The 27,938-nt window shown below is 45.3% G+C and overlaps 2 protein-coding genes across 6 annotated transcripts in view; both read right to left on the bottom strand.

Annotated features, from left to right (window-relative positions):
• Positions 1 to 17,339, bottom strand: part of SLX4 (SLX4 structure-specific endonuclease subunit) — a 46,288-nt gene extending 28,949 nt beyond the window's left edge. For 4 of the 5 annotated variants that reach the window (XR_012662579.1, XR_012662578.1, XM_075106051.1 and 1 more), the window contains exons 1-2: positions 16,697 to 17,339; positions 981 to 1,083 (exon numbers count right to left, since the gene is read on the bottom strand). Coding sequence is in view for 1 of the 5 variants with exons in the window: in XM_075106053.1 (XP_074962154.1) it covers positions 981 to 1,083; positions 9,288 to 9,305 (121 nt within the window). In the remaining 4 variants the exon portion in view is untranslated. Of the gene's footprint in view, positions 1 to 980; positions 1,084 to 9,287; positions 9,449 to 16,696 lie in introns of those variants that run through there. The other variant, XM_075106053.1, reaches the window with a different exon arrangement.
• Positions 17,340 to 17,444: 105 nt separating this feature from the next.
• TRAP1 (TNF receptor associated protein 1) overlaps positions 17,445 to 27,938 on the bottom strand; it is a 29,893-nt gene continuing 19,399 nt past the window's right edge. The window contains exons 6-18 of the mRNA XM_075106054.1: positions 27,372 to 27,532; positions 26,041 to 26,150; positions 25,782 to 25,855; positions 23,684 to 23,839; positions 23,181 to 23,301; positions 22,985 to 23,054; positions 21,708 to 21,855; positions 21,002 to 21,187; positions 20,279 to 20,417; positions 19,687 to 19,772; positions 19,009 to 19,154; positions 18,552 to 18,624; positions 17,445 to 18,292 (exon numbers count right to left, since the gene is read on the bottom strand). Coding sequence (XP_074962155.1) covers positions 18,191 to 18,292; positions 18,552 to 18,624; positions 19,009 to 19,154; positions 19,687 to 19,772; positions 20,279 to 20,417; positions 21,002 to 21,187; positions 21,708 to 21,855; positions 22,985 to 23,054; positions 23,181 to 23,301; positions 23,684 to 23,839; positions 25,782 to 25,855; positions 26,041 to 26,150; positions 27,372 to 27,532 — 1,572 coding nt within the window. The 3' untranslated portion in view covers positions 17,445 to 18,190. The remainder of the gene's footprint in view (positions 18,293 to 18,551; positions 18,625 to 19,008; positions 19,155 to 19,686; positions 19,773 to 20,278; positions 20,418 to 21,001; positions 21,188 to 21,707; positions 21,856 to 22,984; positions 23,055 to 23,180; positions 23,302 to 23,683; positions 23,840 to 25,781; positions 25,856 to 26,040; positions 26,151 to 27,371; positions 27,533 to 27,938) is intronic.

The following is a 27,938-nucleotide window of genomic DNA, read 5'->3' as shown; positions in this document are numbered from 1 at the left end:
AAATGCCATCAACCCCCAGGCAACATTAAGACTAGATCTTTATTCTTAGACATTTTGATTGTCCTCTTCTTCCTAGTCCTAAGTTCACTATGATTCTGGCTATTTTACCAGAGGTTTTATATTGCTCCCAAAACCGATTTCTTTCAAGCCTAAACCAGAGTGTTTCGCTTGGAATGGCAGCAGCTGTGGTTCAGTTTCTCCAGTAAAGCTCTGGGCACAGAAAGACTCAAAAAGCAGGAAAAACACATGTGAGATTGTTTTCTCAAATGGCTTGGCTGCAGACATGTGAGGCTAAGGAATGCTGGTTACACACTTTCACGGGTCAGCCTTTCCTATAAGCAATTACAGATGTTAATGGATTTATTTATTTTAAACTCAGGCTCCCAAACCAGCAGAGGATTTTGCTGTGAATCTTGGAGTCATTTCCTGTTAGAAAGAAACTGAAGTTTTATGTAGCCAGTTCATAAATTTAATTTTCCTGGACAGAATCTTGGTGTAGTTATCACCGCAAGTTGACCATTTTCTTCTAAGTAGAAGACAGCATGTGGAGAAAACAGAATCTCACAGCCTCCATGGCTTTAAATACCTCTCACAGACACATTCGTACTGTCATATTATTTATGGTGACTTCCTGATATCAAACTTTGAAACAGATCAGCTCTTTTTTGTTTGCAATCAATGGTCAGTGCCCCAGGTAGGCCAAGTCAGATATATAAATGATGCAAAACTAAGAATTTATCTATCTTACTCCTCCCTTTCCAGACTTGTATTTACAGGCTCCTGCTCTGTTCAACATCTCAGTATTTCTGATGTTGCCGCTACTGGTGTACCTAAGACCCAGCTTTGGCACCAGTTTGTAAAGCTTGAAAAATAATGGCTTTGAAAATAATTTCTTTCCATATAGTATTCAATTAATTTTGGAAGATTTTAGGACACAAAAAATCACAAGCTGGTCAAATAAAATAAATGGCAGCACTTACCTATCCACTTAGATGCCAAATCTATAGCCCAGCTGTACCCTTCAAGTAAACGTGGATCAGCAAAATGGTAAAAGCCAGGACCAATAAGAATGAAAGACAGAACCTGGAAAATGGAAGGAAAAGGTTGATTTAGTGCATTTGGTACTGACTGCTCTTTTTTGCTCAAGTTCCAACTTACAGGGGGAGGGAGACAGCAATAGCATGTGCTCTAATGGTGAGAAGTTCTGCTACTTCCATTGACCTGTGTACCTGAAATACATGGGTGAGTTAGATTCATTGCTCAGGGTCTGGTCTGCTCAGCTCAGCACTGTGACCGCAGCAGTAAGCAGTGCGGCATACAGCTGCAGAAAAAGCCCAGAACCCTTCAGAAGGCAGAACAGGGCAGTCAGACTGGATAAAGCCCTGAGGAATCTGGTCTGACCCCACAGGTGACCCTCCTTTGAGCAGGACATGGGACTAGAAACCTCCTGAGGTCAATTCCAGCCTGAGTTATCCTGTGATCCTACAAATGGTCCATCCTTGCCTTTTTCATTTGGGACTAATTTTGTTTCCTGCTAACTTTCCTGAAACCAGAACCACAGCAGTTAATTCTTACAGAAATCCATCAATGTTACTATCATAACCCTCCAGCCATACAACACCCTCACCCTTTCTGACCCTGCCATTTTTAGGCTTACAGGCATCTACTGAATTGCGTTCTCTGGTTTAACTGGAAAACTCCAGGAGAAACTATCCATTTTCCTCAGTTCTCAGTTTGCTTCTTTTGTACTTCACTGACTGCTGTTGAAACAAGGAGGAACAGAAGGTGGTCCAAATCCACACTCTTCAGACCATTCAGTATTTTATTAAATTACACATATCACATCCTCCAGTGTCTGTGCTCTAAGAGTCCCAGTCTTTTCTCTTTTCCTTGGAGAATCTTTCCTGGCCTTTAATCATCTCCATCAGTATTCTCTGAAGCTCCTTCACTCTCCATTGCTTTTTCTGAGACACATTGACCAGTACTGCAGACAGCAGACTGCTGATACTGCTGATGAAGAACTTCTATGTTGTTCACATTCTTTCCCCATCCAGGCCTCGCAGATCCTAACATCTTCTTTGCTTTGTTTTGAAAACACCTGCTTGTTGAACAAAGGTTTTACCTGAACAGCGAAGCCCAGGGCTCTTTCAGTATCTGGTATCATCAAGGTGTTCCATATGATTTATCTCTTTTTTCACATCCATGCTCTATTTTATGCTCCTCCACACTGAAGTTCATGATCTACTGTGTTCCTTACAGCTCAGAGCCTGCTGGAACCACCTCTGATCTCAACTGAGCTGAAAAAGCTGAGTCACTGCCCAGTGGGACCACAAGGCACACGCCGAGGTGGATTCAGAACAAACCCTTGGATGCTCTTAGCTACCTTTTGGCAAGTTTCCTCTCTCAGATTTTTTACCATTCATGATAATTCTTTATCTCTTTCCCCTTTTCACAGGATTTCTGAGCAAGCCACACTAATCCGTCCTTTATTTTCTGACTTGTTGACAAATTCAAACGACTCCATTAGACTACTGAGAGACAGTCTATTGGAGAAACTAGACTACCACATTGATAAGATGCTATCAGGTTAAAAATATATAATGACAGATATTACAAATAACTTCATGATCATTTCAGCCAGTTTAGTAGGTACGTATAAAAGACTTACTGCCTTGTAATTGCTTAGTTCAATCTTCTTTAAAAAAAGAGAAAAACCAAAACCAACAGGTAGAACATCTGCTACTCCCTCACCTTTCAGAGCAGCTTCTCTTCTAACAACTGAAAGTGTATTTCTACCAGCAGACCAACCATGTGACACTATCTTTTCTGAGCTCTCAAATATACAACATCTGGGCCTGCTCACTTGCGCCTTAAACTGCCTATTTGTTCTAGGAACAATTCTTGTGCTGTTTCAGTCTCTAAGAATACATCACCACTGTGGCTAGAAGGCACTGATAGGTAGGCCTCAACAACTGGTACCCAGTAGATACCTTCTCCCCTCTCGAACCCCACAATGGTGCCTCAGTACATATCCTCCTCAATTACTCCTCTTTAAAGAAAGCCTGACTCTATACCTTCAAAACAAGGAAAGTGCCATGCTACCTTGGGAGCAATTTTGTGGGTTTCACAAGAAATACTAGGGGAAGTGGGATTATTTAACACTGTAAAGCAAGGCAAAAAGTAACCTGAATTTTTTTTTTCATACATACCATTTCTCTGTGGTAAAAGTACAGATCACCCCATTCTGCAGACAGATCCTCTCCCCCCATCTCCACCAGTAAAACAGCCTAACAGGCAGCTGCATTCCTAACTGTGTGTAGGAAGACGTGCTGAGTGTGCAACACTTGTCTCAACTAGACAGGGAACATGGCATGAGGCTGTGCTCTGCGGGCCAGGCAGAGTGGGTTGATGCAGGAAGGGTAGCACGTTTCTCAGCAGGAACACCTTCTCCAACTTCCTCCACCAGCAAGACAAACATAGGAGTGGCCCTGAGAGTCCTGTAAGGCTGGCCAGAACTTAAGGGAAAGTCAAAGAATGGGATCGAAGTGACTGATAACACCTCAGTCTTCAGAAATGAGTTAATTGCCACGGCCTGTGTGAACTAGGCTGCTAATTACAGCATGTTGATAGTGGACAGGATGATGGAATGCACACTGTTGCGTTGGCACTGAAAGTTTTATTGACCTGCTCCCCTCCTTTTTTGAAAGCCGTGGCCTGAAGATCTGAAGGTTGGTAGCAAAACTTTTAATCAAGCCAGTTCAAATACCGCAAAGGGAGAGAACTTCTGTAGCGTTTGTTCTGGAAACCACACCAGAGGGCAGACCCTAAGGACTCTTCCAGACCAAATCCTGTGAGAAAAAATCTTCCTAAAGGTTCCTGATGGAGAAGAACCTACATGTCAACAGTGTAACTTCTGAAAAAGCATATTATCCTCCATGCTTTTAGGGACTATCCTCACTAGAGCCCGTTCTCTCCAGGTTCCTGCATTAACCAATACCTTTATCACCAACACTACTCTACAAAGACACAACACCAGATCTGTACAGTGCAGGATCTCTGTGTTTGTAGACATGCAAATAAATCAACACTGAGGACAGCAGAACAAATGTAAGTACAGAACAAGAATTCAAAGTCAAGTACCAACTCTCTTGTCCTGGTCCCTGCCAGCTTTCCTGTGCCAGAAAAGGATAACAAAACCAGACATGGAAATATAGGAAATGACAAATTAACTCAAGTCTATATAAGCAAGGAAATAATAGCTATAAAAATCATAATCATATTCTAATGAGCACTCTTACCAATGACCAATACCAAAGGCTACCTGACACTACCCACTGCTAGTACCTGATATCCCGTCAGAGTACCATGCTCACATTTCTTTTGAAGACTGCACCTCCCCCTGCTAGTACCCTGTACATATGGTAAAGCATTTCACAGCCAGTAAAAAATCTATCACATTCCAGACATGAATTTTAAATCACTACTTACATGACAAAATGCCCTTCTATCTTTCCAACGCAGTAGAAACTAACCTTACCTTATAAAGTACTTCACTGAAATAGAAATTTTTACTTTAGACCTCCTCTGGAAGGATAAAGGGGAAGTGAACATAAAAATAAAAAGTAACGGTTGCTCAGGTGCAAATGCTCATGGCTTGTATGCAAACACAGTAGCATACAAATCAGAAATATATGCAACTGCTGTTTCAAAAATGCTTATTTGATTTGATTGAAAACCACAAAAAATTATTAATTTAAACAGAAAAATGCAATTGAGAATTAAGCACTGAATAAAATCATTTCACTAGAGAATCAATAAAGAGAAAAATACTTATTACAACCTAACTTGGTTTTCAGAGAAATAGAAGTAATCAGAATAATGATAAAAACAAATACGTAAAATAACATCATGATAAGGAACTGGATAGCACTAAATATAAACACTGAATTGTATTAAAACAAGAAGGAGAGAAAATTACACAGGATTAGTTTTCTGGTCAGAGAAGTTAAGGACTTTTAAAAAGATCTTTTGGTGTACATCAAAACCAAAAAAGAAAAACCTAATGAGGCTGGTAGTTCATCATAAAACAAATTGTAAAACTGTAAATGCTGAGAATATGCAGAACTAAATATTCTCATCAAATCCATCCCATGATGTTGATGAAAGTAGCCTATTCTAACCGTAATCCAAAGCTGCTGAACAGCAGCTATTGAAGGTATTTCTGTCAACAGAATCAGATAATTTGCAAGCAGAAGTCACTGTGATTTTTCAAAAAGGGCAATTAGGGAAGTAAACACCCATCTTTCAGACTGAGATCAACACCAGGCAGTTAAAGAAATGGCTTATGTGGGAATTGATGAATACAGATGGATAATAAAATTAGTAACAATCAACACAGTTTTATGGAAACTAAGACCTCCTATGTTAAGCTAATACCTTTTTAATGAGACCTCTGTGAGTTAACAGAGGTGTAATTCTTTCATAAACCATTAAAGAAGTATAGAGGGACAAAATGATTAATTAAAATGATACAAAACCAATACAACACATTTAAAATTATTACAATGTAGCTAGATAGGTTTCAAAATGTAACTGTAAATGGCAGTCATCGAGCACATATGTTTTTAGTACCATCCCACAGCAATTAACTCTCTGCCTATTGTGTTTTCTATTACTTAGACTTAGGAAAAGAGTTGGGAGAGCCATTAAGCGCCACTGCTCAAGCTGTCCGATGATGCAAAGAAAGGAGCCATCAGGTAGTGCTGACAACAGAGGCAGGAGGATGCAGGCCATTTGGTAACCTAGCACAGTCATCATTCTGGGACAAGACCATACTTAGAGGATGGGTAAATCTTGTTGGCCAAGGAGGCCAACAGCATCCTGGCTTGTACCTGGAACAGTGTGGCCAGCAGGAGCAGGGCAGTGATTGTGCCCCTGTACTCAGCACTGGTCATGCCACACCTGTGTTCAGTTTTGGGCCTCTCAGTACCAGAAGGACACTGAGTTGCTGGAGCATGTCCAGAGAAGGGCAACGAAGCTGGGGAAGGGTCTGGAGAACAAGTCTGATGAGGAGCGGCTGAGGGAGCTGGAGGTGTTTAGCCTGGAGGAGAGGAGGCTGAGGGGAAACTTTATCACTCTCTACAACTACCTGAGAGGAGGTTGTAGTGAGGTGAGCTTTGGTCCCTTCTCCCAAGTTACTAGTGACAGGACAAGAGGAAATGGCCTCAAGTTGCGTCAGGGAAGGTTTAGGTTGGATACTAGGAAAAATGTCTTTACTGAAAGAGTGGTCAGGCACTGGAACTGGCTGCCCTGAGAGGTGATGGAGTCACCATCCCTGGAGATGTTCAAAAAACGCGTAGATGTGGCACTTGGGGGCATGGTTTAGGAGGCATGGGGGTGTTGGACTGACAGTTGGACTTGATGATCCTACAGGTCTTTTTCAATGTTAATAATTCTATGATTCTATGATCTATCTTGGGAAGCAACAACTACGAAGCAGTTCAGAGTCCAGAGGGACAATAAGAACAGCGGCAGGTCCCTCTACAAGTCTGTGGCTGTATCGATATGTATAGTGTAACAGTAAAAAGGTTAATTTCCTTTATAGTGGTGAAATTGTTGCAGTGAACCCAGAGCATGATTCATGCAAAAGTGGACATGCTGCCCACGCTCACACAGTACCAGCAGCACACAGCTTAGGAACGGTGTTGTTTCAACCTGCCCTGTCAGTGCCCAGTACAAAGCCTTACCCAGCCCACCACTCTTCCAAACTGACCACAAAGTGGCCTTATCCCAGGTGTCTGTCTCCACTCAGGTATGGATAATTTGGACCATTCAAACAATGCCATCATTTTGTAGATCAAGAATGGAGCAATCAGTGGTATGGATGTTTGTGGCAAGAAAACCAACTGAATAATTTATGAAAAAGTGAATATAAAGAGAAATAAGAACACTTTAACACTAAATACTCAAGCCATTGCTCTCCAGGAAGACAGTTATTCTAAAGGGCATGTTCACTTAAAACAATTTAAATTCTACCGATACTATTTTTTCCCAAAAAGTGTAGCTTCTGATTTGTGTTTAAGTCAAAGCTGATCATCACAAAAGCCAAATATAATGTGAAATTTAACACAGTATCTTGATTTCCCTACATTCTCTAAAATAAAAAGATGCTTGCTTTGAAAAGGTGACCAAACTCATCATGGATTTCTACAGGCGATCTAATATTTCTTTTACACTAACATCTCAGTAATTTATAACAGTGAATAACTTGCTCTCTTCTCAGCTAAAATCATATATAAGGCTTACATTAAACATACAACATGTTACTTTGTGGATGTGTTGCTTTATGATGTTTCCATGCTATCATGTCTGTTCTCTGTACTCCAGCATCCATCATAAACAGGCTTGGTTTACTGTTCTGAAAATACATTTTAAAACTTCTTCCTACTAAAATATCCTCCCCTTTTATTAACTTCATTCCTTTGCCTTCTCAATATCCAAATATATTGTTACCTATAGACTTGCTCTGAGTGCTATGGGAAACTCTGCTATCACACCAATGACCTCAGGGATGCATAAAGGTGTATCTTCCATGGACAAGAGCAGTAACAGAGAGTGGTCAGCTCTCCAACAACAATGTCATCTTCTCTGTGCTTAGATTTGTGGAAAATTCTTTCTAGAAACTCTGGACAAAGGCCTTGAATTCAACTAGGCACCCCAAAGCACAGTTTGAATTTAACTAGCATAGAATAACGTGTCAAACATCCTGTTCAACTTGCTATTTTCTACCATTTGACAGTTTCTTTTGAAAAAAACTGTAATGAAAAATGACCCAGTGAGAAAAGCAAATGCTCAAAAGAACTTGAGGTCCATTTTCTTCCAAATGTAAAGCTTATGATAAAAATTCTGTTTCCATTTCCAGTCTGCCTCTGACACATCTGTAGAGTGTAAAGCAATAAAATGACTTCTGGCTATCCAGAAAACTGTTTTAATCCAAACAGCAAAATCAAAGGAGAGAAGAGAGACTAGGAGGGAGATGAAGAATAGGATTTTAACTAGATAGGAAAGCTAACCATGCAAGGGTCTTTTTTTGTCATTACAACAGTGACTGTACCCAGCCTGTGATTTTTTTTTAAAGTAATTTATACAGGGGCCAAAAGACTGAGCGTCAGTCAGTGTTACTGCCTTTGGGCTTTACTAGAGTCAAACTATTTAGTACAAAAAATATTATTTTTCCCAGCAAATGCATAATTTCTGCTTTATTTAAAAACTGTAAGGTTACAAGAAGCACCTGCAGGACTGCAGACAAACACCCTCTGTTTCCCCCATGCCTGGAAGAGAAAGACCGAATTCCATGTTGCTTCATCAAGAAGCCAGCAGGCTCTTCAGAACTCCTTTCCCCAATAACATCGCTTGAAAGAAGTTTGCTTTGAGACTGGATCTGCTTTTAATGAATCTTCCTAGCAGTCAACACATGCTTCAACCCTGACTCCCTTGTAATCAGGCCTTCCACTGAACAACTTTGCCTTTATTACTGAATTTTTGCTTTCGATGCCACGTTCATAGAATCATTAAGACTGGAAAAGACCTCTGAGATCAAGTCCAACCATCTACGCAACACCACCATGCCCTGAAGTGCCACGTCTACACGTTTTCTGAACACCTCCAGGGATGGTGACTCCACCACCTCTCTGGGCAGCCTGTTCCAATGCCTGACCACTCTTTCAGGAAAGACATTTTTCCTTAGTGTCCAATCTAAGCCTCCCCTGACACAGCTTGAGGCCATTTCCTCTTGTCCCATCACTCGTTACTTAGGAGAAGAGAGCAACGCCCTCCTCACTACAACTCCTTTCAGGTAGCTAATGTTAAGGATGGAGGCTTCACCCTATTGAACAGCCACAGCAATAAGCCACCCATTCGAACCCTCCCTGTGGTCCCACAATGCACCGGTGCTTCAAGGCATGCCTGGCACTGCCCCCAGGCTGCTGCTCCCAGCTGTGACTGTGACAAGGAGGCCCGGGATGAGCAGGCCCCGCGCCTTGCGCCTGAGCCACGCCCTGTCCCACACGAGTGACCCTCCTCCCGCTCCTCGGGGGATGACGTCCCACCCTCGACGTCACACCCCGGGGAAGTGACGCCAGCCTCAGGGATCGACGCCACCGCCTCCCCGCCGGCAGGTGGCGCCGCGCTGATGGCGCCAGCGTCATGACGTCACGCCGCCGCCTGCCGTCGCCGCGGCCCGCTGTGAGAGGGCTGTCCCGCCCGCCCGGCCCCGGCCCGCCGCTGACCTCTTTGCCGGGGCACATGCCGCCGCCGCCGCCGCTCCTCCCGGCCCGCCGCCACGGCGGGGAGCTCCGGTGCCCAGCCGGAGCGCATGCGCGGGCCTCCAGCCGTCTCACTCGCCCTCGCAGCGGGGTACAGTGCGCATGCGCGGGCGTTGCCGGCGGGACGCTACCCGGGGCGTCGCGCATGCGCGCCAGGCGAGGGCCTCACCCTCCCTGCGCAGGCGCAGGGCCTTCCCGCCAATGGTTGTTATGGTGATGTCCTTCCCCAGCCGCCATGGTTTTGCCCTGCTGTCGGGTCCGGCCGGGTATCTCGCCCCGGAGGAACGGCCGGCAGCTTCCCGAGCAGCCAGCGGGGTCGCCCGCGCTCCGGAGGAAGCGGCGGCGGGCGCGACCGCCTCCCACCGCCCGGGGCAGCGAGAAGCGCGGCAGCCTTTGGTTAGAGACTCGACTCTGAGTGTAGCTGAGGTGAATAGTCCGGAAAAAATACCCCCCAAAGAGGAAAGCATACAGCATAGCAGTGCTTATTAATATTTGTAAAGAATTCGACTCGTATGTAGAAAAATGTAACTTGTAAATAGGGAGAGAAATACACACCACCCGTTCATGGGCATGGAACTATCATTAAAAGCCTCTCGTCTTCACTTTTAAAACCTAAGGTACACGGTTGCAGAGCTGCAGCTAAAGCCCACTGTAATGCTGCGGGGTTTTGATGAACACTGTGCTGTGCATATAGAAATTAATGGAAGTACTGAAATTTCAAGGTGAGCTCAAGCTTTTACCAAGCTTATCTGTGAGATGAGAGACTGCCTTTTGATTTTGTACTTCTTTCTACCCAGGGTTGTAGAGGAAAATTAATGCCTTTTTTTTTTTTCAATACATCCAGTTCAGGCTTGGAGACCTCATACTGAATATTAACTTGGGAGTCAGGATCAACAATTGTTTCCTGCAAATGAACAGTTTAGTTGTGGCCAAAGGTCTGCAGGTACAAAAAGGAGAGATGCAGTGGGTGTGGGGGTGTTCATATGCTGGATTTGTGTTTTGAATGCATGTTTTGTGTTGAAATCAGGATTTTTTCGCAACGCTTGGTATGGATGGAGCGAGAACCTTAATCACTCCTGGGCAGCACTGCCTAAGAGGCCAAGGGGCTGAAGGAAGAGGTTTAGCAGTATGCAGAACACGCTGGGGCTGACATTCCTATTATTTTGATTAAAAAACATCAGAATAGGCATTTTACCAACAAATACAAAGCACTACTTCTAACTGTGAGTGACAGGATGGCCTCTTTACACGTAACATTCATTTTTCCATAATTATATCTGGATCTGTATAATTTGACATCACCAAAAGAAACTGGCCCTATCATAGCACTGCCTGTTTGGAGAGCTTACAGAAGAAAAATTAACTTTTAAAATGGAACAAGCGCCTGAGGCACCATGTTTTTTCACTTCCAGCAAAGCAATTTAACTTCTAACCCATGCTAAATTCAAACAATTTTATCCAGAAACCCTTGGATTTTAAGCAAAGAATTAGTGTGCTCAATTATTTTGGCAGGACTGATGGGTGTATTTGCTGCAGTGAATCTCCCCATGAGATGCAACGTGCCCATGGCAGTATGAGAACCCAAAACTGATATGAAGAAAGCCTTTGGTTTGTGTCTTTCAACACTTCTGCTAGTTTATCAAATTCTTTCTCAAGTTGCTACACTTACGGGAATTAGAATCACTCTGAAGAAAATCCTGCAAGAACTTGCAAGGGCGCATTGGACAAACATACTGAAAAATACTCCGGTTATGATGTACTGAGGCACTGTGTCGGTTCCACAAGGACGACTAAGCCAAGTCATGGTACCATTTTGTTGCAAAATGCCATAAATGCAAACTGAATTTAAAAGCACCAAATATTTAAAAGACTAACCAGGATGACTCTGAGGGGCATCTCCACAAGGCACCAGACAACCTGCAAACCCCGTCACACACCTGCAGTCAGGGAAACTGCCCATCAATGGTTGAAGTTATGTTGAACACAGCAAACACGTGCCTCCAAGCCAGACTGGCCTCCACATCGCAGCTGCCAGGCAACGCTGCAGCCTCCAGCTCTTCTACTGCATTGCATGTAGTCAAACGCAATTTTCTATTCCAAAAGCGCTGAGGCACTAAAGAAAAGGACCCCTGATAAGGGCAAAACACAGAACACACGCATGCATCTGCTTTTTCACCACTTGAAGCCTTTAAAGCTTGCTGCACTCAACGTGAGGAACGTAAACACCCTGAGCCTTGCTGATGTGTGGAAATGTAGACTTTTAAAAGTCTGCATTGAAAAGAGCCAAAGGAATTGTGGCATCTCCAATATGGACGGGTTTGAAAGCACTGACATTTAACGGGATGTACTGGCTACCAAACGGGTATCTACTTCACAGGATGTTTCAAGGCCTCTAGCCATTCCTAAAGGCAACAAGAACATGGCTGCTGCAACAGGCTTTGCTTGCTATTTGTACCCAACATCAGCTAGAAGACGCAGCCCCAGTTACAGCTATATAGCAGAGAAGCACCTCTCCCAAAATCAGGCAGCTGATCAGGGGCAGACTATCTGATTCTCCATATAGACCTCCTGGACTGCTGCTAGCAGTTTTTTAATAACTCACTTTTTCTCCCCACCAGGGAACTGCTCTGTATCAGAGCTGGCATAGGGTCCCAGTGCTTTAGATTTTAGTGTGAAAATCTTGGCTTAATTTAATGCGTGCTAATGGGACTCTCCTGTGAATTACAACTGTATGGATGCAGGCAGGTCTCTGAAATAGCAACACTTTGGATACACGTTGTAAAAGACGGGATATTTACTATCACACTTTGGTTTTGAGCTCTGTCTGCAGAGAACAAGTTACGGAGCTTATGAACACTATTGCCAATATTAAAGTGCTTTTAAAATAACTGTGCTTGAATCCACCATGCAATGGTATTTATAGTAAATATGTTTATCTACATAGCTGTGAATATACACATTAGGTATTTTATATACGTATATATATTTATCCCCAGTATGCTAGTCAGCACTTGTCAAAATTTGTGTTCCACTTTCTATCTCTGCTCAGTCTGACAGGCAGAGCTACTGATCTGTGTTAAGACTTGTAACGCTGGTGGCTCTTTGGCAGCTCCAGTGATACAAATTGATTTAATCCAGGTCAGCAGTGATCAGAGAAGCAGCCAGGGAGGCCAACTCTAACGAGTAAAGTTTAGGGTTTGCATTAATTTATTGTGCTAATCTGCCCTTCATGTGGACTTTGGCCATGCTGGATGACAGAGCTCAGCACAATACTCAGTGCGCTGAGTCTCTTGAAAGGGCAAAACAAGCAACAACGCAATATTTTCCTCAAGAGCAGGTTTGTTTTGTTTTCCTCTAAAGTGTGAATTTGGGATGGTGCGTGCCACTATATCCATCTACTCTTGTAAGAGTGCCAGAAAAATATGCATGTTTCCGTTCAGTAAGTCACACAGCATGAGTTAGAGTGCGCATGTCAAATTAACTTGTTATAAACCAAAATTTGTCTTCACCTGGGAGGTGAACTGAATTATAATTTCCAAGAAGAATCACTATCATTCAGTAAGGAAAATACTAAGAATCTCTAAATGTATTAAAAATGCAGTGCCCAGCTAAAAGAAATCAATCCATACCCTTTGGTTTCTTGCAGCATATTGCAAGATAACTTGGAACACTTTTTTTTTAAATATCTGCTAAACCACTTGAGGCAGAACAAGTTGAGTAATTGAGATACATTAGTGAAACAAAACACAAGGTGAATCTCCCTCCACCTCCTGTTGCACCTCTGACTTCCTGAGTTTCTAAGGATTTAATCTGGGACAGTTCCGTGAAGGATTTACTTACTGATTTACTTACTGATCAGGTTTTAACACCAATTACCCCTCAATTACTTGGGCTGCAAAAGGAGAACCAAGGTTTGCCTGGCTTCACAGGCAGCTCCTTTGTTAACTGCTATTACCTGACCCCAAATATCTTGCAGATTGTATCTTGACACTTGGAATGAAGTTGGACAGAAATGTTTAATGGACAATTCATTACAAATACCTTTTGCTGTATAGATTTGAAAAGAGGAGGAGACTCTGCTTCTTTCACTAATTTTTCATCCTTCTTGCTGCTCTAAGTAGATCAACAGCAATGAGACAATCAGGAGCCCTTAAAAATTTAGGTACATACAGAAGGCTTATGGTCCTTTTTCTCCTGCCAACTATTCCATTCCGACCAGGACTTTTACCCATTCCCATCTGTTCATGCTCCAGACTGTTTCCAGGAGTGAGATGTGAAGGGGCTTGTGATTTGAGATAAATTCTTGCTAGAAGGGGCTCCGGGACTGACAGTGTGAGACAGCACCAAGGAGCGCCCTTCTGTCGTGGGCAAGAACAGGAAAATGACTGTCCAGGCAGGTAAATTCCCCTCTTCACCTCTGACCACAGCACTGGCCATTAAGTGGTCTAGAGAAGATGGAGGTTAAGCATAAAGGGGGAGGCAAAAGAGAAACAAAAGATGATTCTGATTGCAGAGGGAGAACAAATGACTTGTTTTTTTTTTTCCTGGAAGGAAAGCTTCCTGCTGATGAAAGAAAAGGAAACCCCGTGTTTAACCTGCTCCAGAAGCATTAGGAGGTGAGCTGTTCTGGGTCAAGAAAGATAGCAAGATAGTTTTTAGCATGCCATCCTCTTCTTCCCAAGCAATAGCGGAGACAACCAGCTGAAACAGACTTTGTCCAGGGTAATTCCAGCAAGCAGCCAAGCTTCCAGGTCTCCTCTGAAATCCCAGGCATTTTTGAACCAAGGGCTTACTGGGAAAGCACAGGATGTCAGCTGATAAGATTTGGGCAGACCCAGAACTGCCCATTTCCAAATGAACAGGGTATTGGGCAGACACGCTCTCAAAGTTGCTGTACATTAGTGTTGATTGCCTCATCTAACGCCAGCAGGTATTTTTCTCTGTGCCGCTGGACCTTGGAGGAGGTTTGTTTCACTTTGTGCTGGGATTCCCAAGTTCTGGGCTGTGTCCCTAATTCAGATTCACTCTGTTTCTTAGGGAAATGTATTTAAGCTCCATCCAGATCTTATTTGTACAATAAGAATAATTCTGACTTACTTTACAAGGAGGGTGGGAGGATTAATTAAAAATCGTGAGGCACTACAGAAGTGCTAAACATTATTAATGGCTCCCAAGTTTTCTTCTTTTGGAAACAGTGGCCATTTCTTCCCATAATGTTTTAAACAGTTGCTGCTCAAGGAGCTTAGATTGCAGATTCCTGGCCTGTGGTTTGTCCATAAATCATAGACCTGGAGCCTACCCAAGACACTCTTGATAGTCTCAGCAGGAAGTCTGGACGAAAGAAAACTCTGTTCTTAGTCTGGCCCAGTAAACTACTTTATGGTCCGGTCCAGTTTCAAGGTCCTGAGCCAGTTGTGAGAGGGCTTCTGTCCAAGTTTAAAAGCACGAGGTCTCAGGAATGTCCTTTCAAACTGGATTTCACTGCCTATAAATATTTTCCATCTTCTGCCCTGGAGGATATATGTTTGACTCCACAGCTGATGAGCCTGTGCAGAGCAGGAGGGAAGGCCACACTGTTTATAGCCAATAGTTTGTCAGCACAGAAAGTTTAACTTGTGGAAGAAAGAACCCAACCCATGCTCAAAGCCACTCTGAACAAAAAAATCTCCCCCCAAAAAACAACCACAAGAAAAAGAGACAGGCAGCAGTTATGGTCCCAGTAAAAATCAAACCTGATAGCTCAATTTTCTGCACAAAGAAGGGTTCAGCATTGCTTAAGCCAGAAAAACAAATAAGCTCCAGGAGATTCTTCCAGGTTGGAGATCCCCAATTCCAGCCCATGGGGAAATTTGGTAGAGCAAATGCAGAAGGACACAACTAGCTCACACAGGGTGCTTCACAGCACCATTCCCACACATCATGAACTCTTGGTTCACCTCAATATGCTAGAAAAATCAAGGGGCACTACTCTTGCTGCAGGAAGAGCACAAGCCAGATGGAAGCTAGTCAGTGATACAACACTTTTGAGGACAAGTAATTTAGGATCTGAGTGGAGAGGATGGGAGCTGGAGGCACATAACTGCAGCTTCACCATTACAAACAGCACTGAAGTCCTGAAGGAAGATCCACACAAGTCGTCTCTGCTCGCACAGCACGTTTTGAGGTTGTACACAAGGTGAAAAACCAGACTAATTAGCTTCCTATGCCTCCCTTTTACCATCACATTTGAAACAACTCATACTTTACACTCCGCGTTTACCGAAGAGCCTCTGTGGCGTTCCATGTGGGGGCCCTTTCAGAGCCAAAGTCACCTACAGACTAGCTTTCGAGCGACAGCCTGTATTCCTACCGGCACCTGAGCTTGTATTCATCAACATGATGCCATACATCCCCCTTTTTCCACTAGGATCTGTTCTGTTAGCCATGCATAAAATCTTCATACATGAGAACTCTTTGCAGGTCTTTGCACAATAAAAAGGAAACCTGAGCCTGAGAGGTGAGGACCAGGAGAGGCTGCTGGTACATAGAGTGATGAAGCTTTGACAAAGCAGCATGATGAAGTATGTGAGATTTGGGTCAAAGCACCCTCCTGATCCTGCTGCCCTTTGCTGCATCTGGGCTCCCAGGACTATCACCTTCCACTGTGTTTGATGGGTACAGTGACAAAGGGTAGGTTTGCACTCCAGTAACAGGAATCTTCATCTTTTAGTCACAAACTTCTCATGGCAAATTGGCACCTTGAGGGCTGCTGGGATTCCCAGGGGATTCCCAAGACTGGAGAGGTTAAAGACATGTAAGACAGTTCATGACTGTCTCATAGTAAGCATGCTCCACTTCTCACTACATCGAATTTTATCAACTAGCTTCCAGCTTCAGTTCAGACACTACATCAACAGATGTTATTTTTAGGCACTTTATCAGTGAGCACCAGGTGACCAGCTTGCAGGCTAATGCACTCACCTGCTGTGCTGTTAGCATCAGAAAAATCACCAAAGGTTTTAATTTCTTTGGCCTCTGTTCATGGAACACTGCATTCTGAAGTGGGCACATTGTATTGCTCCTTTCAAGTGTCCTACACGGCTCTGTACATCCGTGCACAGCATCTAATTTTTCTTGCATATTTACACAAATTTTGATGGCAGAGGATCTTGCATGTAGTTGGAAGACAGGAATGCTGCCCAGTCTCCAAAGTGTATAGCTGAACTCCACCTACATTGTCTACCTCCAGGAACAACACTTTATGCATGTTTAGCAGTGCTAGCTTAGCTGTCAGCTTACTTTTCTAATCTTTAATTAAGGACACTTTAAGGGTATTTCATTATTGCACAATCAAGGAATCCCAGCATCATCAAAAGATGCCATCTGTATCTTACCAGGAGCTGGATCGAGAGCTGTGGCCTCCAGCTGAGCTACACAGCTACCCTAGGGATGTAGAAGGTGGCTCCTTGTTCTTCTCAACACCCCCTAAACTGTCACGTTAGTTCCTCTTCTGCATCTGAATAAAAATGAAATTTAGGTGATGTTAATAAAACTTCTAAAATGGTACCCCATGCAGCAGACCCTTTTCATTCCTCTTTGCTCAGTCAGGCTTCCTTTAGCTTATTAGAGCTCACTGTATTCAGGGAAGAAGCTGGAGGTTGTCCTGGCCAGCACAGAATCCAAATAGTTAACCAAATCCAGTTCCAGAATCTTGATCTGGCAATTTAAAGGTAAGCTGAACAAATATCATGGCTGCCTCAGAGCCTCTACGGAGCAGGAAAAAGAACTCTTGTAAACCAGTTGGCATGGTGTAAACCAGACGCACCAAAGGAAATCTAGTGTGGCATTTTCTGTTAGAAAAGCTGCTTCTGTGAAATGGCCGTTGCTCCTTAGAAAAGATTCAAAGGGCTAAACTCCATTTTCAAAGACAAGGCTAACAGGGTTCATGGTTGCAGAGTCTCCTGTTTTCCCTCCACACTCTCTGCTACTACCTACTGTTTTCACAGCCCTCTCTTCCCACCACTATCCGGTGCTTGATGCCCTGAAGAACCAAGCAGCATCTGAAGAGAGAAGAACCAATAAATCACCAGCTGGAAGGCATAAAGACCAATAAAGCAAGGAGAAGAGAGAAGAGTGGAGGGGTCTGGAAAAGGAGGAGTTTATTTATCATAAATACAGATCAGCTAGACATACAGCATATCCCACAGAAAAGGCAAAAACCCTGGAGACTCTCCAGAAAGCTACATGCTGGAAAGCTGTTTCCCAGTTACTTCTCTCTCTCCACAGCCAGACCAGGATGAAATCAATTATCCAGCAGCTTGGTGATCTCCTCTGCCACGGGATGGTACTGACATGTTCCACCAACAGTACCTATGTCTGCTAATGGCAGCAATCCATCTCCATGCCAGCAAGCTCCTCCTGCCTGATCAGAGGTGAAGGTTTCTTAACAAATTAATCCTTGTCAGTGCTTGTTTGGAGCACAGTGGTGTGCAGGGATTCAGTGGACAGGGGCAGTGTATTCACAGACGTAACTGGTCTGACTTGCTGCCAAAATCTGTTTTGGCAAAGGCTGTTTCTAGAAACAGTATGAAATGAGGCTCTTCAGGCTTGCATCAGAAATTTGGGCATATTGTTTTAGCAGCAACCTCTGGGTTTTTTTCCCCACTAAGAATATCGTGCTTTGAACAGGTTGATGAGATATGGTCTAATGATTACAACTGGCTCCTCCCTGTGCAGCAAGGGTTGGAAGTCCCCTGCATTCTCCCTGGCCCTCTGCCACATGAACCACTCACTGCACAGTCCCTGCAAGCAGATGCTGCAATAGCTGACAGAGCAACTGCACTTGAAAGAGAGATCAGTACAGACTTCATCCTTCAGTCTTCTGGTGCTCAGTTTTTCTCCAGGATTTTGGTGAGGAGTTCGTTCAGCCGACTCACCATTGGTCTGGGATCCTCATTCAGTCCTGCTGCTATCATGGCATTCTCATATATCTGAAAAAGAGAAGAAAACATTAAATAAGCAGCAAGACCGAGCTGGATGAGAGCTGGGGAGGAAGTGAATGTCACTCTCCAGGACTGAGACCAAGCATGTCTTCTTGGCCATCTGTTAGGAAAACACATGGGCCACAGGCACCAGAAATACCCAAATGGGACCACAGAAGGATGTGATTCCTGCCCACTACAAGGGCTTCATCCTGTCCCCTGCCACACACGGTCTGCAAGCTGGTTCTGGAGAAGGCCTGGCTCTCACCTGATCAAGCAACAGCTGGGCCAGATCTGGCTGACTGTCCTTCAGCTCGTTAAGCTTCTTAATCAGAGTGTGCCTGTAAGAGTGGGAGAGATCAACACTGAGACTAGGTATTTTTGGACACAATGAGAAATTTATTTCCAGAATGAGCAGCTAAGCCAAGGTGGGACAGAAAATATTCTACATAAAGGCCAAAATAGCTCCAACTTCCTTGCTCCTGTTCTGGGGGCTTCTCTTCTCTCCCATCATGTCCCTGTAACACCCACTATGCTCAGACAATGTGTAAGTGGGTGCTCATGTCAACTGTGCCATGCAGCCTCACAGACTAAGGCAGTGTGGCACACACTGCACTTACTGGGGAGGACTCTGCTAACTGGGAGGCATTATCTTGCCTCCTCTCTGCCTGCACCCCAGAAAGACATCAGTGCCCCAGGCCTAACACTGGTATTGCTCCCCTTACCCCGGGTTGATCTCCAGGGTGGGCTGCAGGAGCTGGGCGCGCTCCTCTTGGGTCTTCGCCAGCTGCTGCATGCGAAGAAAGTGGCGGGCAGCCCCCATCTCAAGCACAGTGATCATGGCGGGGTGGGTGTCCAGCCGTGTAGTCACCTGTGGCAAAAACAGCAATCAGTGCCGAGATGGGAAATACACGTGGGTTAGAGGTGGGGGATGTTCAGGGACTCAGGGTCTCCTCAACACAGATCCACACCAAGCCCGTGCACGATTCATCCTGACCCCACAGAAGCTGCCTAAACCAGAAGGAAAGCCGGGGAACCAAATGGCCCCACTGGTCCACAGGCAGTAGCTTGCAGCTGGACCCAAAGCACTCCTTGCCAGTAAAGCCTCTCTAGTCCGCAGGCAAGACAGTCATCGGCCTGTTGTTCTGATAACCTGAGCATGAATTAGTAAAATGGGCTTTGGTCATTACACATTAAGATGTGTTTTTTCCACTGCCACGCTGACCATCCAAATGACAAATGCCAGCATTCATTTACAGAAGGGAGGCATGGAGAAGAAAGACTGCTCTCAGGGTCCAAAGAAAAACCTGTGACAGCAGATCCCCAATAAACCACCATATTTCTTTCTCTAGATTACCTCCTTTAATCTCCTGTACTCAGTTACCCAGTCACAGAATACCTACCTTAACACCAGTGACTCGAGAGCCTAAGGCATTTCTCATCCAGGCCATCAGATCCTCAGCCTCTTTCTCTGTCAGACGTTCTGCAGCTGGCAGGGGAAAGAAGACACATCTAAGCATGCTTCTGTAGTGTGCTAATGGACAGTGAGCTTTACTCCTGAGCTCAGTCCATTTCAAACATCCATTTATCTGTTCTCTTGTGGAAATGGGAAGGCAGCACCACTCAGCATGCACCTACATATATGCCCTGATCCCAGACCGTGCCATACCCAGACAGGGCAGGCTTATGCCCCGCTAGTGCCTGCCTGCCTCTGTGAGGGCACCAAATGTATGCATGCTGTTCGAACTCAAATCATGGGAACTCTACATATGACATGCCATCTGTTTAAACTATTTAAACTTTGATCATGTGGGATGAAAGGAATCTGCAAGAACTGCAAGTTGCCTCAGAGCCTGAGGATGGCAGGGTGGAAAGGAGTGCTCTTGCTCACATGCTCAGGAGCTGCAAGAGCACTGGAGGAGGTGTACCCTCCGTGGCTGGCACAGGGGGGCAGGACCGCATGCAGCAGGAAGGGCCAGGGGAGCCTCAAGATACCTGGGCGGCTCTCCTCAAACTTCTCTTCCTTATAGTGATCAACAACGATATCTGTCTCCACTGAGATCAGCTTCTTCTTGTCAAACTCCCGAAGGTGCAGGAGTGTCAGCTCATCAAATTGCTCATAGCAGAACAGGACCTGTGCCAAAAAAGGGACAATACCACATTGTTTGGGATGTAACAGAAGTTCCTCTTTCTCAAGGCAACTCTGCACCAAACAGCAAGAACATCATGAGGGAAACTAGCAGGTTCAGCCCCATGGTGAATATTGCTTAGGGCCACAAATGAATGCAAACCCTTGAAGGCTTTGTACCACGGATATCAGGTCTGCAGCTGAACATGTCCTGCTGCCCAATGGAAAGCGAGAACCAGCACTGACTCCAGTCCCGAAAGGGCCACCTGCCCACAGAGTACACACTATAACACCATTACCAGCTCCTAGGCTCCTGCTCTGGGGTTCAGCGAAAGTATTCAACAGATGTCAGAACTAGATGTCTGCACAAGTACTAACCCGCCTGCACAGAGTGTGCGACAGGTCCTTCCTGGCCTCACGCTGCAGCAGCTGGTCTGAGTGGAGACAGAGAGAGCCCGGGCAAAGACACCAGAGTCACGGGGTCTGTCACAGGCCTCACTGCCCTGCTCAGCTCCAAGATCCAGGTGAGCTCTAACCACTGATGTAGTAGCTCAGGCTGTTCCCCCAGCCATGGCACACTGCGCACCCACCTCCATGTCCTTTTTCTTCATGGCCTCGAAGTACGGGGAGTGCTCAGCCAGGTGCCGGTTGGGTGCACACAGGTAGTAGATGTTTCTGCTCCCTGCCTTCATGCGGGAGGCATACTCAGTCAGGCTGGTCAGCTGTCCTGCGGGCAGGGCAGACGACTCATAACGTAGCAACTTTGCTATGTCCTCCTGGAAGAAATGTGCCCCTGTGAGCCAAAGGCAGGTGACTAGAGCTCTACCTGACCACTCCCAGCCCCAAGAATTCCCTTTGTAGCATGCAGGCCTGTTTGCAGCCCTGCAAAAAGGCTCGGGGGATTTCGAGACCCTCCTTTCCTGCTCCAGATATTAAGGAGGCAGAAAAATGACCTAGACAGGATGTAGGTCAAGCTCTCCTGGAAATGGGAATCCAGGCAGAGGACAGCAGTAGGGGAAAGCCCTACTTTGTTGCCTGTTGTATTTCATACTGCATCAGGGAGGACACAGTGTGAGTACAGAGACTCTGCAGTGCCTCAAATTAAGTGGGAAGCAGCACCCAGTAAGAAAGAGTGAGAGTCTGGGCACTACAGAATCTGTAGGTCTTGTTAGACCCAGGAACACAAGTTACGGGTGTGTAAGATTCACAGGGCAGTAGCAGCCCCCTTCATCCCCGGTCACAGTAGGAGCCAGTAATCTTTCCCCATCAGCTGCAGTGCTTCAGGGCTCCCGGTACCTTGACATCCTGCTCTGCTATTGTGACAATCCCCTCTCTCATGAACACCCCGAAGTCCTCAAAGAATTTGGCATATTTCTCAGGGTCCTTCTTGCTCTGGTCAATGAAGAATTTGATCAACCTCTTCTGCAAAACACCTCGGAGCTTCCTGCAGCAGGAACAAGCCTTTTTAAAGACAGCTGCTAGACCAAGACAAGAGATTTTAGGTGAACATCTCTCTCCCTGTGCAGTGTTTTAGTGATGCATTTGCAAACTAGAGGTCAAAAAGGAAACTTGGAGTCCACTGTCTCCTTTCTCTCATGGCTCTATGTCTGTTCTTTGTATCTCAGTCAAGAGCAGCTCTTGAGCTGGAGAGATAGCTAGAGCAGAGGTACAAATGTTCTGCTGAAGCTCAAATCTTCAGTAACTCGTGACTCAGTGATGCTCCAGTATGTAACCTACTGTGCACATGGCATCTGCCTCAGTTGCACAGCTACTCTTACACACGGGAAGGAAGTGGCTAGAAAATGGTTACAATTGAAGGAAGCCTTTCTGAAGGTCTGAAAATCCACTGTGAAGTGAGAGGGTTAATTTGGTGACTATAGTGAAGGTAGAGGCATTTCACCAGCCACAGAATACAAAGTTAGCCAGCAAACCTAACAAGATAACAGTGCCCGTGCTAAGGAGTAAGAGCCTACTCTTATACTTCCTTCAAGTTCCGACAGTGGCAGATGTTTAAAGATGAGATTTGAAGGACAAAAAGTACGGAAAAACCAAAGCCAGATCTAAGGGGTTCTTAGAGGAGACTGGCCTGCCCAGCAGACCTTTAAAGCAAGTCTGGAGACAAGAGGCACACAGTGCTGTTTGAAGATCTACAAGTAAATAATGCTGACACTAAAGTACAGCCCAGCTTCCTAGTATTGACAGCTTGCTTACTGTTTGGTTTTGTTTTCCAAACCACTTGGTGATGCAGACCAGACACTCTAAATAGCAAATCCACTGTTATTGCTGTAGACCAGAAATAGTGAAAGGCAGCCTTGGACATGAGGGGTACGTGGTCCAAGCAGGCAGCAGCAGACTGTATGACATAGGATACTGCTCCCACAACTCAATATGTGACCAGCACAGCTGAGAAACAACTCGCTTTACAGGCTATACAGGAATTCTCAAGGATGGAAATGCTGCAGCTCACATGCCAGGTCCCTCCAAGCCCCCCTAACTATCCCACAATGTCCCTTCTACAACCAGCAAGAAGCTGGAAGAGCCTCAGCAGTCCACAGGATCTAGCTCTTGCTTACCTGATAAGGGCACTCTCCTGCAACAGCTCTCTGCTGAGGTTCAGGGGTATATCCTCACTGTCCACAACACCTGGAACACAGAGCAACCCTTGAACAGTGAGGCAAACACGAGTACCAGGCTCAGGAAAACAGCCCTTGCCTCACCCACTGTGGAAGCCATAGTCCACAGCCTGCTATTCCTGGTCCCAGCACACACCTCTAAGAAAACGCAGCCATTTAGGCAGGATGTCTGCAGCTTTGGTTTGGATGAGAATTTTGCGGCTGTAGAGGGCAACGCTGGAGCCCAGTTCCCTGCTGATATCGAACATGGATGGTTTCTGCAGGAACAAGAGGTGGAAGGGTAACATCAGGATGGTGCAGGGTGCCCAGCTGCACACTATGCTGCAGTATCTCTGTGGCTGCACCAGCTGACCAGGTCACACTGTGGTCTTCGCTACCCATGCTGAACACAACGAGAGCTGAAATCTTGGCTGCCATCCCCAGGGACCTACCTGAACCATCTCCCTGCTCCTGTCGTGGCTCCATACCCCTGCCATTATCCTGTGGCACCCAGCCCACTGCACAGATGCCACACTGGATATTCCTCCTTGCCATTCTGCAGTCTTAGCTGCCTCTTCTCCCTAAGAAGCTCTCCTATTATCTCCTCTTCAGAGCAACTGGGCAGATGTCCCACTGTTCCCTGGACAGAAGGGCACGTACTTGCTCAGGCACATAGAAGATGCTGCGGATGTTGAGGGGAGCATCAGTCTTGTAGTGCAGGACGTAGCGAGGTTTGTCATAAGCCTGTGCTACGAAGCGGTAGAACTCCTCGTGCTGCCACTCGCCGATATCCTTGGGGTCCAGCATCCAGAGTGCCTGTGGAGGAGCAGGGAGATGAATTCCCATCAGCTCTCAATACCTGTGGCCTCACAGCACAGGGATCTTATTTCAGAGTTATACTTTCCCTCCAGGGCACCACAGCAAGGAAACACAACCTTTCAAACAGACAGACTCCTCTGCACAGCCCAAGGGCAGTGGGATGTATTATGGCACGTTATCACAGACTAAAAAATTCCTGCCCCATAACTGATCTTGGGTCACCTCCCACAGAGGTCCTCTTGCCCTGCAACATCTATAAGGCAGCTTTATTTAGCCCAAACAAAAAGGGATTTGGCTAACCTCCATTGCCTCACACTTGCTACTGGCCAAGAGCATCCTGGACAGTTACCACAGCTCAGCTGACTGGTAGTATCTAAAGGCCTGACCAACAAGCTAAAGAAAAGCAAAAGCTTAAGTGGGTCTGTTGCAACCCATTTTCAGTACCTCAGCAAAAGACTAGCATCTGTCAAAGACATGGGAGGTTCTGCCCATTTAACAGGCATGGGGACTCAACTAAGAATCTCATGTTTCCAGCTGGGTGAAGCTTACTACATTCACTGCCACTCTTTTCTACTCAAGCCCTAACCTCCTGGAGGGTTTGCAGGATCACAGGTAGGATTACAGACTCAACTGGTCCTAAGGTGATTTACAGCAGCTGTTGTTAGGTAAAGTGCTGCTTTCTCAGAGGCTTACTTGTAGCTACAGTTATCACAGTGCGACTGGAAAAGCCTCTAACTCCACATTGTCAGCTACGTGGCAAGCATTCAAGAGCTTATCTAGGAGAATCCACAGCAGGTATCTAACTATGTCTCTGTTTACAGTGAACTGATGTTGATGTGTGGAAAAATGCAAAAACTAGATCCTGGATAAAGGAAAGGCCTGAAATGGGAGCATAATGAGAACAAAGCTGTTGCTGTATCCCAAGGGAAAACAGACTTTCTGATAAGAAGATAAAAGTACATGACTCTATTAAGGGCACTTCACCCCTTGCTCTAATGCTACTCTTCTCTAGGGATTCTCTTCTATTGACTGCCAGGTAGAAAGAGCAAACAGTTGTCTAAATCTATTTATTTAGTTTTGTAAGTTAAAGGAAACAGCTAGAAAGCCTTTGGAACAGAAGCACTATTATGCAGGGAAAAAAAAACCCCAGTGACTAACAACACCAATTACAGAGCCTTAGATAAATTAACGTAATAAAATATTTAAGTAGTCTTGAAAGTCTGTGCTTCAGTGCCACATTCCAGGAAACAAACAAAAAAAACCTCCACACATGCTTGCTACCAGCTCTCTTAGGTAAGGAAGCTTTAACCAACCAGAAAAGGAGATGCTGGAGGAAAATGGTTCATAGATTTTTCTTTTAAAGATAATTAATCTCACCTAGGTGATCCCTGCAATTGGGCCAAGAACTTCTGACTAAAATGGATCTGGCTGCTATATAATTTCTAGTGGTCAGAAAACGTCAGCATCACAGCTAAGAGCTGTAAAGAAAATCAGGCTGTGAGCTGAGCCACTAAGAAAACCAAACATTCATTGGTTACCTCATGCTGAAGGACAGCTAGAACTGCAGCAAGAGGTGTCAGCACACCAGCAATGTGATCAATCCCTACATCACTAACATGTTATCTGGCTTAAACAGTTAGAATAAGTATTATAAAGCACTGAAATAATCATTCACATTAAGGGAAGATCCAGAAGATAACTATAAATAAAAACTGCTTTGCTAATTGAAGAGAATGCAAACAAGCAGTTCCAGGCATGACTTCTGTTGGATTTTCTCCTTTTGGTCTAAGTAACTGATCACTACAGGGTCTATGATATGCTGGACAATCCTACCCTGATTTCTAGGGCCAGCAGCAGCTTTATGCTGTTTCCTGTCTCCGGTGGAGGATTACAGTGGTTCATCTTCATGAGTGACCTGCCTGTGGCCCCTCCTGCTCACCTGTAATGTGTTAATTCTTCTCCCATTGAGATACAGTGGGAAGCTGATGAAGTTGCTGTATTTTGTCACCACCTCTGGAATGGAAAGAAGACATAGAGGAGTCACATTTGTGAGAACAACACAGTATGAATTTCTTCAGTAACAGCAGGTGAAAGGTGCTGCAGGAGAGGAAAACTGTAAATTCACCTCCCACTCAAGGGGCAGCGACAGACTTCACACAGCCCATCAGTAGGTAACAGCATCTCCTTCCTCCACTCACCCTTGACTCGGTCTTCATTTGCAAACTCCTTGCAGTCTTCCTTCAGATGTATAATAATCTTAGTCCCAGTTCTGACACCAGATGCTTCTGCAATCTCAAACGTTCCTGAACTAGGATTAGAAACAGACCTTGTGTCAGCTTGTGTCTCAGATACATCCATGATGGGACGTAATAATGTATTATTAAACTGAGACCATACACAACACTTCAGCACCAAGAGGAAAAGGCAAAAAATCTTGAATGCCTGAATGCTCGCTGTGCCCCCGAGAAGCTCCCCCAAAACATGCAGACATCTTCCCTACAGAGACTCCAGACCCAGGACACACTGCTCTGCAAAGACACCAGCAGCCTCTGCTGAAAAGGAAACAAACTTCAAACAAACCTCAGGCTGTGTGGGCCAAGCCTTCAACTCCTCTCCTACATTTCGTATGGTGACTGTAACACCCAGGCTCCTGCCTTCTCCCATGACAACTCTGACTTGTTTGCGGGCCCTTGTTCCTAGCTCCACTGGAGCATGCAGTAACTGGTTACAATGAAAAGCAGCAGTGCTCACTCTGGATGACCATTCCTACCCTATTCCTAAGTGGATGCTTATGGGGATCAACCGCTGGTGAGAGCACTGACACAGGGGAGAGATGGCAGCAGCGAGACAGACACGCAAGCCTTCAAAGTGTACAGCAGCACAGACTGCAGTATACAGCAGCTTGCCTGCAGCCCAAGACAGTCTGACATCTCAGTTACAAGATGTTTTTCAATAATTTAAATAACCTATTAAATTCTTTATTCCTAGGATATTTTAAGGGGATGCAGAGCTTTTCACACCCAGAAGCTCCAATTTCAACATGGTCCAGCAGTCCACAGATTTGCCGTCGCCGTCACAGATGTTTGCAACTTCAAGCAAAAAGCAGAGGATGAGAACACAGATCCACCCCACAAAAGACACATGCCTAGAGAGCTGCAGCGCTGCATGAGCCCTGCCTGTTGTGGGTGACCTCAAGCAAAAAGCCAGGGGAGGACTAGACCAAAGAGATTAAATTTGTCTCTCCTGTCTGGGGCACTGCTAAGATGATTGCCTGCTAGCAGAGAAGAAACAGGAGAGGAAGGTACTCTCTTTGTCTATAATGTGCCTGCCCTAGCAAAGCAAGTTTGTTCCTGTGGTTTTTACCCTGACATGTTTGGCCACACTTTGTTACTGTGTATAAACTGATCAGGGTCTAAACCAGTAAGCCTGGTAATGAAAGACCACACAAGCACTGTCTTGCTTCACACAGCACCTGTGCCGACCGGGATACAGCCTCCCCTACCATTTCCATCCCGTTCTGCAGCCTTACCCATCTGAAGACCAGTGGTAGCCAGGGCTCCCTGGCTCCGCGGATTGTGAGAACACCTCCACTTTATCAGCTACCATGAAAGCTGAGTAGAAACCTACTCCAAACTGGCCAATGATTTTACTACTGGCTTCAGCTTGGCTCTGCAGAGCATCTAGAAAAGCCTGAAGGAACAAAGGAGATATAAATTAGTGCACAGTGACTTGAGGTACCACTGGGAGGCTGCAACACATCCTCCAGCTGGGCTCTTTGGAGTACTGATGCAGCCCTACGCCAGGTGCCACAGCTTGGCAGTCCAGTACCCTCATCCTGCACCTCTGTGTTAGCAGAGGAGGGTGCCCGAGGAAAAGGGTTTCTCCCACAGGGACTGCACCTCTGGAAAAGGGCAACATTGCTTTTGGCAACACTCACTGCCACTAGCAGTAAAGGAAAACAAGCAAGGGCTCATTCAATCACGAGCGTGAAACCTTAAAATGGTGACTCCAGACACGAAGGAAAAAAATTCAGGTACAAATATATAACATCTTGCCAGCATGAGGACACAGTTGCTGCCCTCCCAGACACAGGGTG

The sequence above is a fragment of the Phalacrocorax aristotelis genome, chromosome 10 (assembly GCF_949628215.1).
Source record: "Phalacrocorax aristotelis chromosome 10, bGulAri2.1, whole genome shotgun sequence".
Classification (NCBI taxonomy): Eukaryota; Metazoa; Chordata; class Aves; order Suliformes; family Phalacrocoracidae; genus Phalacrocorax; species Phalacrocorax aristotelis.
The sequence above is the reverse complement of the archived record's forward strand: the minus strand, read 5'-3'. Positions and strand labels throughout refer to the sequence as shown.